Source organism: Stegastes partitus, unplaced genomic scaffold (genome assembly GCF_000690725.1).
Source record: "Stegastes partitus isolate 25-593 unplaced genomic scaffold, Stegastes_partitus-1.0.2 Scaffold485, whole genome shotgun sequence".
Taxonomy (NCBI): domain Eukaryota; kingdom Metazoa; phylum Chordata; class Actinopteri; family Pomacentridae; genus Stegastes; species Stegastes partitus.
The window spans coordinates 1-9,791 of record NW_007578216.1 but is presented as its reverse complement, the minus strand read 5'-3'; the positions used below and the strand labels follow the sequence as shown (position 1 = coordinate 9,791).

Below are 9,791 nucleotides of genomic sequence, written 5' to 3'. Positions count from 1 at the left end.
GGGAGAACATGCAAACTCCACGCAGAAAGATTCCGGTGCCACCACCGGGACGTGAAACGGCAACCTTCTCGCTGCGAGGCAACAGTGCTACCAACTGCGCCACCCTGCAGCCCCCATTTCATTCAATAATTGTTTATTTATATTGCGCCAATTCACAACACGTCATCTCACAGCACTTGAGTTGAAGGTAAGGGGAAGTCCTTACAGATTTTAAACAGAGAAAAGAAAACCTAACAATCCAAAGTTGTCTTTGAATTCCGTATGAGCAAGCAGTTAGTGGTGCTGGGAAGGAACCAAAAACTAAATAAATAAATCTTTTAATGGGGAGGGGAAAAAACTCCCAGACAGAACCAGACTCAAGGACGGCGATCATTTGCCTCGACCGGTTGGGGTGAGAGTAGGGATGAGAATATAGCCGATTGAGACTCCCCACAGACAACCAAAGGCCTGCTGAGTACACCTGAAACACAGTCACTATTAATCCAATCTGCTCCAACGTCGTCACTGCACTTGCTTAGATCTGCAGGAGTGGACCTGGAAAATTTGACGTAGACTGGATGTACAGTTGTTGATATAAAGGGGAGACACACACACACACTCATACCTGGTACAAAAATGTTATTTCCCTCTTCTGTAATACCTAAATAAATGTTAAGAATGACTTTCATCTTTTCTATAATGACAAGGCACTTAAGAGGACTGAAAATCTGCACTGATGAGTTCTTGTTCATGTTTTTTCAACGTACAATGAGTTTTTGAGAGTTTCAGGCGCACAGTTGCTATGACACTCATCAATCAGAGCTCATGGAGGTTTTCTAGTGAAAACAGTTTGATGTCACTGTTTTGGCTCTCAGAGGTTGACTGTGGCGCCCCCCCTGCCCTCCCTCACTCTCACATGCTGTGGAATGAGAGATCAAGCATGGGTGCTGAGGTGGTTTATCAGTGTAACTCTGGATATCATAATGTTGGAAAGGGAAATGTCTCCATCTGTACTGCAGCTGGACTGTGGGAGAGACCATCTGTGCTTTGCCAAGGTACAGTCACTGTTCCATCAGATCCTTTTATAGACTTTTATCTTTTTTACGACTAAGCATAATAATGCACACAGATGTAGTGTCGAATTGTTTGTCATTTTAAGTAAACTGAAGCAAACTAATCTGAATCCTGGTGTTTACCTTACATTGCCATGGTGAATGTTGTTCTTTGTAGAGATCTTGTGTGGAAGTCCTCCTTTAATAGAATCCACTGAGCAGATGTGGGATAGTAACTCCACTCCTGGCAGCACTGTGCTCTATTTCTGTAAGGAGGGTTTTAATAACAACGGAGGGCATAATGAGTCCATCTGCAATGACAACGGTCAGTGGACACCACCAACGCTGTCCTGTCAAGGTAATTCAACCAGTAAATAAAATTACGTTTTTTCTTTTCAAATGTAAAAAGGAAGGAAATTGTTATATTTTTTTTTGTTTTCTTTCATGTCTTACATTGTTGCTAGTTTCAAGAACATGATTTAGTTTACCTGACTTAATTTTATATGACCCACAGAGGTGTCTTCACACATTTTGACTTTTTGGACATTTTGACCTGTTACTGCAGCAAAACACAGCTAAGAATGGCTCATTTTCACCAAATGTCCCATTAATCAATGACAGTCCATTGAAGCTAGATCACCTGCATGGAGTGCAGTATTTTTTAAAGTTATCAAACACACCCAATGATTATATATAAGGATGTATACTGTGACAACAACAACATCACTAATTGACTTTCTTTGGAGGAGAACTCAAAAATTCAGAATGGTTTTACAGACATTTCAGACACAAAGCAGGGTGGGGCAGAAGGAAAGACCATAGACTTCACCTGCCGCTTTGTTTAAATAATCGTTTTTGAGCTTCCAGTTTGATATTTAGTTAGCACCCTTGTTATTTTTTTGAATCCACTGTAGTGACTACGTACGTAGTGACTGGCTAATCACAAGGTAGCCACCCTTAAAACATGTAAAAGGTATATTTTACTTTAAAAGGAACGATAAACATCATACTGTATTGAAGGAGACTTTACACTTGTAATTAAGATCAAAAGGTTATTAGGAATAATGGTCTGCTTTACTTGAATGACCTGTCAGTGACCACTGATGAGGCATGTCAGTCAACCCATTCCCTCCCCTAAACACACTTTTCTTTAAGGCCTAATTTTTATGTCATATTAGTTTCCACCAGCAAACTGATCAGAAGGAGTAAATGTACCTACTTACATCATGTGGGAAAAAACTGTTAACTTTGTATTTCATGGGATAAATTGACACTTTTTGAATGGGAGTCTATAGTTGTGAGATGTTTTGGAGGCAACACCTGGTGAGCAGTAATGGTATTGCATTTTAAGGAATTTCCATAATGGCTTTAAGTTCAAGCAGTGGTTGTTATTATTTGATTACACCTGTGCTTTTCATGCAATAACAAGTAAAAAGTAAAATATCTATCATTTTTGTCAAATAGGTGCCACATTATATGGGAATTAAACTTGTTTTTTTGTTGTTGTTTTGTTTTGTTTTTTAATATAATGTATTATATTCATTGTCTATCATTTCCTGTCTCAGAGATATTATGTGGAGACCCTCCTATTCTGCCCCACACTGGGCAAGTGTGGAATGGCAGCTCCACCCCTGGAAGCACAATGACTTACTACTGTAAAACAGGATTTTATCACAATGAGGGAAACAGTGTGTCACTGTGCACAGTTAATGGTTACTGGTCAAAGGCAGACATCTCATGCAAAGGTAACATCTGGCTCCAGAACATTGTTAGGTGGTTCTGATACTCTTCAGAATCAACATTGATTTTTCTCTGTTAAATGATGTAATTTCTATCTCTCTAGAAGTCAACTGTGGTGAGCCTCTCCCCATCCCTCATTCAGTGATGCTGTGGGATAAACTCTCCACTGTGGGCTCTCAGGTTGTTTATCAGTGTAACCCTGGATATGTCAATGTCGGTGGGGGGAATGTTTCAGTTTGTACTGCCATTGGAGAATGGCACGAAGCTTCTCTCCTCTGTCAAGGTGATGTTATCATTAATCTATATTGAATTACCTCACCACTCAATTTAAGTCATTTTAAACCAGGGATCTCCAACTCCGGTCCTCATGAGCTACTGTCTTGCAGGTTTTAGATGTTTCCGTACTGCAGCACACCTTACTCAAATTAATGAATCTCCAACAGCTTGTTGTCAAGTTCTACAGTGTCTGTTAATGATCCATTAATTTGAGTCAGGTGTGGTGCAGTACGGAAACGTCTAAAACCTGCAGCACAGTAGCTCATGAGGACCGGAGTTGGAGATATCTGTTTTAAACTTTGTTTCAAGATATGTGAATGTGTCAGTAATAAATTGTCTAATTTGTCCTAACATTGCTGACAGTGTACATCCAGCTGCCACTGATCTACAATGACTTGCTGTCTTTTTGTAGAAATCAATTGCGGGGAGCCTGTTTTTAAAGCCCATGCTAAAATGATATGGGATGGCACGTCACACATTGCTAGTGTGGTGCATTACCAATGTGAGGAAGGATATCGCACCAGCAGCCTGAGAAACTACTCAGTATGTGGAGAGAATGGACTGTGGGAGGATATTGATCTATTGTGTGAAGGTGCAACGTTTGATGACCACAAATTAAAAAAATTGTGATTAGTCTGGTTTCAGTTTTAGAACATTTATTTAGACTACAACTTAAGGAGTAATGTATATTCAAGTTAGACTATTACTGTGGTTTATAATTATCTCATGAGACAAAAATACATTTAACATAAAATATAGTGAGAGTTTGCTAATTATTTCCTTTATATGTCCAATTCTGCTAACATTGAACAGATTGAATGGTGCCATTTGTGTCTTTCTGCACTTCTTTATAGCCCACAGTTTGTGCTAATTCATATCTGTGTGCAGAAATAAGCTGTGGTCCCCCACTAACCCACCCACACACTAACGTCCTGTGGGACCACACCAGCACCCCTGGCAGTGTTGTGATATATGAATGTATGGATGGATTTTACCAGGAGAGTGGAAATAATATTTCATCATGTTCACTATCAGGAGAGTGGGGGAAAGTATCTGTGAAGTGCAAAGGTAGAGTAACAGTCTATGTACAGCAGTTATGCACTTCATTGTTTGTGAATCTGTACACGTTACTGATATCTTCTGCTGACAAATGTGTCCATCCCTGCATGCTCTGTGGTTATTTTGGGTTTTGAGGAAGATATGATTTTACTTCCTTCACTAATAGATTGCAATGGTCACTAGGAATCAGCACGTGATAGATGCATTATTTGTGCCTGCATTTGTCTGTTATTTTTAGGTGTTTGTTTTCCTTTGGGTGCACACAGAGAACAAGTGGTACATTTTGTATATGGGACGAATGGTGCTATTTTTTGATGTCATCAGTCATTGAGTGCTACTATTTTTCTAGCTAAATGTGGCCCGGTTCCCTTCCTGGCCAACTCAGAGGTGGTGTGGCATAACAGAAGTGTAGTGATCCACCGCTGTGTGGTGGGACATCACAGCTGGAGGGGCAGCAACGTGTCTGTGTGTAGCAGCTCTGGAGTCTGGCAGGAAGCTACTCTGACATGCATAGGTGAGTATGAACATAGCTCCGGCAGACATGACAGAACATCTGAGGGCTGTAATTTTGTTACAGCTCCCTCCTTTTAGAACAAAACCACAACATATTTTCAACCTAAGAAATGTATGTAACATTTGTAAACATGAAATGCTGCAAGACCCAATTCCCAGCAGTCATTGTGACTTTGGACAGAGTGAGTTTAGGCTGCTGTTGTGCAAAAAATATTAAAAATAAAAGGAAATTGATGCTATTTTTGCAAAGACAAGGTCTTCCTGGGGCTTGAGATATCAAATATGTCCCTGTTAATTGATGTAGTGTGGGTGAGCAAACCAAATAAAAGGGGAGGGGCAACAGTTGGGGGCATCCTCTGCGCGTTTATAGAAATAAACCCCACAAAATTAAAGAGTATGATGCCTCTATATGTCCCTCAGGACTTGGCTTGCAATTGATCAGCTTTAAATAACCTACTGATCTGCATTTTGAACTCATTTGTAATAACACTTGACATTTATCAACACTTAGGTACAACATCACTATTTTCATTTACATATCTCTACAGAAATTCAGCCTCCAATCAATCACCTATCTATCTTTAATGAAAACTGTCTGCGTTGGAAAGCAGAGAAATATGAGGAGGATACAGAAGTTTACAAGGTAAGACAAGACATCATTTGCTTTCTTTTGCTATAGTTGGCAGAGCTTTGCAGCCATGATTAACACATTGGATTTATTCACTGCAGGTGACTTATACTGGCTCCAGAGACTATCAGGGATCCTGTACTGACAAAAGGAAGCAGTTTCTGAGCTCCAAGGCTGAGCAACTGGAACTCTGCCTCAACCTGCTGCCGGTCACAAACTACAGCATCTCCATCACTGCAACGTCAGCCAGATTCACAGCCAGCATCACCACCAACACCAGTTTACCAGGTAACAATGCACAGCTTGATCAAGTGGTTCACAGTAAAACCTAAAGACTTTAACTTTCTCAAAATATTTAGGACTGCTATAACTACATTTTCTTTGTTGTAGTCATCTGAGCAATGCACATTAAATATGTTATTGAACAGTACCTGTAGCACCAGTCATCTACTACAGAGAATTTGAGACTCCTTTACCAACTCTGAGGCTGCGTAGATCACCCAACACACTGGATCCAATAAGGTAACAACTACAATGGACAGTTAAAAGATGTTCGACATGACTGGATGACTTGTGCATGGTGGACAATAGGCACTGGGAACTGTGTGATCTGAATGTGTATGTTTATATGTTGGACATTTCTGATCTGTGATATAGGCTTAGAAATGAAAACAAATATGGACATTGATATACAAAACGCATATATTAAAATGTGGAATTCTACAAAACTTTAGAATAAACCTACAGACAGGAGACAAATTAAAGTAAGACCTAAATAGATGAGTGTAGAAACACAATGAATGAAGATGCTTCCACAGAGGTGCACTGCATAGTACAACTTATTGAAGTTGCCTAATAATATGGGTTATATGAATAAACCTAACCATGTAATTTTCAGATTAGTTATAATGTCTTGTTTGAAGAATGTTATGTCACTGAGACCTTGATGCTTCTAACATAAGATTCATTTAAGCATGAACCATGTTTGTACAGAAAATGTTTCCATCTACTCTAACATTACAAACCAGGATAGCAATTCTATACTGAAGTTAAAATGTTTAATGTTACACCTTAAAAACAAAGATGACCTTTCTGTTCTTCATGTGGCAGTTTGTACCAGGTGTTTGTGCTTCCTGTCGAGGGCATCATGATGTTTGACTGCTCCTCTCCTGCGAGCTTAGACAGCTCAAATAACACAAAGCCACCAGCAGAGTACATCACTGCCCAGTTCAACATCCAGCGCGTTGGGACCGACATGAATTTTACTGTAGGAGATGGGTTCCTCTATGGAGGCTTCGATAACACACCGCTGGAGAGTGGCACCAACTACTACATCATCCTACGAGCTGTCAGCCAGTGGAAGACTGTGGGTGGAGCTACTGCATATTAGCCAATAAAAAAAAAAAGTTTTGCATCAGAAACTGAACTTTATCTGAATGTTTTCTCTCCTAGGCCTTAAAAAGTTGCTGTGTCCTGTGGGCTAAAGTAAGAGGTAACTCACCCTGTGCCGTGATGCTTAAGATGGTATTACCCACAGATACATTTGAAATCAGACAAAAGAAAGTGATTAAAAATGCAAAAACAAGCATATGTTGAAAGTTTTACTTACTTACAAATAGAATTGCCTTGTTCCAGGTACATCGTATGTTCTGAGAGTTTCATCGCTCGCTGCTGCTGCATTGATAGGACTGCTGGCATTGGTTCTTCTGGGGACATACAGTTTCACCTGGTACGGAAGATAGTAAACATTTTATTGCCTTTCCTGTTAATGGCATGTGAAACAACATTAGGCTGTCACTATGTTGATTTATGGTCTAATGTCATTCTAGAGCTTCCAGACTCAGACTTTCAGATGTACAGCGCCCTCCATAATTATTGGCACCCCTGGTTAAGACATGTTAAAAGCCTTAAAATAGATTCAATTTTTATTGCAGAAGCATACTCTCACACTGAAAATTGTAGAAAAATGTAACCTTCAACTCAACTCAAATGAATTGCTGGCAAAAGGGGGTTGTACAAAGTATTAACATCAAGGGTGCTAATAATTGTGGCACACATGATTTGATATAAAAGAATTATTTTTTAATGTGGGATTTTTTCACACTGAATAAATGCACTTGAATTAAAGGTTTAATTTTCCTCTTTTTTCATTGTGGTCCTATATTATTTAGAAAAAAACTGAATTTACTAGAAGCTAAAGAACACATCTTAACCAGGGGTGCCAATAATTATGGAGGGCGCTGTACATGCATGATCACTGGGCACTTCTGTTTAATTCTGATTGCTATTGTTAATAAGTTGTATTTAACTGTAAATCCGTACAATCATACATATGAATTATAATTACATCCTGAAAACTAAATATTCATTTTGTTAATTTTCATATCTGTTGCTTTACTCATGGCAAATCAAGTAAATCAGTATAAAAGTACAAAGTTCCTCTTCCATTTCATCAGTGAATGACTGTACAAGTCAATGTTTTGCAAAATTTGAGGTAAAACACTGCACTGGACTTGAATGTAATTTATTGACTTATTCTCCTTTGGTCTTTCTTCTAGGTGTGTGAAAAGGACAAAACACTCCTGAATAGTGATGTTCTGTAATTACAGTCCTGACTTCCTGGCTGTACATTTTGTAAATAACTATATAAAATTTGTTAAATGTAATAATTATAATAAAATGCTTTCAGTAATTGTTGGGTGTGTTCTTAGTGACTATTGGACATGAACATGTTCTGACTCCTACCAACATGGCGTGACATTTATCAGAACCTCAGTTCAGACTTGTTTAGGCCATAATGGTAAATCTATGTTCTAAAAAAAAACAACTTCAAAACTGATCAAACCTATTCCAGAGCTGCAAGTTTGCAGTTCCCAGATCAGCAGCTCCTCACCCAGTCGCTCTCAGTTTGTGTCAGTCTCTGAGCTGGAGAAAGAGGGATTGTGGGACCTTTCAGACCACCTGACAACAGTGAAATATCATTTCTGACTAAATAAATACTGAAACTCTTTTTTTTTCTCCAGGGCCTGTGAACACATCTGGATGACTTACATCCTTCATCCGCAATTTTTCTTTCAAATAATCCCTTCCTTCCTTAAAATGACTTCAGTGTAACTTTTCACTGTTGTTTGGGTTAGAGTGTGCAGCTCTATGAAGTCCTCACCTTTCTTCCCACCCATCCCTGATCACTGCAGCTTGAGCACACCAGAAAGTCCCAACCTGTAGGCTGACAGGATTGATTCCTTAAGTTTGTTACATTTGAAACCCTGAATGTCTGAATGTGTGTTTTCGAGACTGTCACTGTTACACTGCAGTTTCAAGGTAGAAATGCTCAGCGATGGTGTTGAATACATATGTTACTCATGATGTCTTTTAGCATGTGAATAAACATCTGGACATGGGTCCTCATCCTGACTGGTGTGTACAAGTCAAAGGATGAATCAACAGCCAGTCTGTGGGCTGCAGAGACAGGCAGGCCTATATTTCGTGTCACAGTGTCTCTGGAGACTTGTCATATTTTCTCCAGAGTAATCAGATTTAATAATCGAGAGACAAGGGCTGCCAGACAGGAGAGAGACAAGCTGGCAGCTATTGAGAGATTGTGGGACAAGTGGGTAGAGCAACTTCCACTACTCTATAACCCAGGCCTAAATGTCACAGTGGATGAAAGGCTTGTGGCATTCAGAGGTTGCTGCCCATTTAAGCAATACATGCCTTCCAAACCTGCTAAATATAACATACAAATCTGGATAGCATGTGATGCAAACAGCAGCTATGCATTCAACATGCAGGTTTATACTGGAAAGCTGGTTGGAGGAGCCCCAGAGAAGAATCAGAGTACAAGGGTTGTGCCTAATTTGGCACATGGTCTCAGGGGGCACAACATAACCTGTGACAATTTTTCACAAGCTACAAGGCAGGCAACAGGCCGAAAAAACAGGACTACATCACAACATAAAAATAAAAAATGTTTAAATATAAAATAAAACTCTAAAAAAAAATCAGTGTCATGTAAAAGTATTGTATTTTATATGTAAGTCTTTCCAATAGCCATTTAAACAAGTTTTAACATTCATTTTTTATGAACAACGAGTGCATTCTCCTTATTGAACCATGCTCTGTGAGACACAAAGAACACCATTGCACTAAATATGATTGAAATGTTTAATAATGGAGTTAATAATGAGATATAAACAGTGTTCATTGTGATTTTTTGATTTCTGACACTTTTGGATAATAAAACACATCACGGGTCAAACTGACCCACATCATTGCTGTTCCACAGAAACAAACATAACAGGAGGGATAAAGGGTTACAAGGGGGCAGGCCAGCTGACAGCCTTCCCTGGGCCCGGGACAAGATGATATTAGATGACGGAGCCACTAAACTCGTCCGTTTGTGTCAAACAACCCGTGTTTTGTCAGGATTTTGATCACAGCTAATGGATATTAAGAGCTAGCCAGATAACGTTACAAGGCTGACAAACGTTGGCTCCGCTGTTTCTTACCTCGCTCTACGTTGACTTTACTAGTTCCAGCTTCGT

General features: G+C 39.4%; 1 protein-coding gene across 1 annotated transcript in view; it reads left to right on the top strand.

Annotated features, from left to right (window-relative positions):
• Positions 1 to 7,943, top strand: part of susd1 (sushi domain containing 1) — a 12,321-nt gene extending 4,378 nt beyond the window's left edge. Inside the window, exons 6-19 of the mRNA XM_008287053.1 lie at positions 855 to 1,034; positions 1,210 to 1,389; positions 2,597 to 2,776; positions 2,875 to 3,054; positions 3,460 to 3,639; positions 3,936 to 4,115; positions 4,456 to 4,620; positions 5,168 to 5,262; positions 5,349 to 5,535; positions 5,676 to 5,769; positions 6,358 to 6,613; positions 6,700 to 6,739; positions 6,883 to 6,976; positions 7,806 to 7,943. Coding sequence (XP_008285275.1) covers positions 855 to 1,034; positions 1,210 to 1,389; positions 2,597 to 2,776; positions 2,875 to 3,054; positions 3,460 to 3,639; positions 3,936 to 4,115; positions 4,456 to 4,620; positions 5,168 to 5,262; positions 5,349 to 5,535; positions 5,676 to 5,769; positions 6,358 to 6,613; positions 6,700 to 6,739; positions 6,883 to 6,976; positions 7,806 to 7,833 — 2,039 coding nt within the window. The 3' untranslated portion in view covers positions 7,834 to 7,943. The remainder of the gene's footprint in view (positions 1 to 854; positions 1,035 to 1,209; positions 1,390 to 2,596; positions 2,777 to 2,874; positions 3,055 to 3,459; positions 3,640 to 3,935; positions 4,116 to 4,455; positions 4,621 to 5,167; positions 5,263 to 5,348; positions 5,536 to 5,675; positions 5,770 to 6,357; positions 6,614 to 6,699; positions 6,740 to 6,882; positions 6,977 to 7,805) is intronic.
• Positions 7,944 to 9,791: the final 1,848 nt, after the last annotated feature.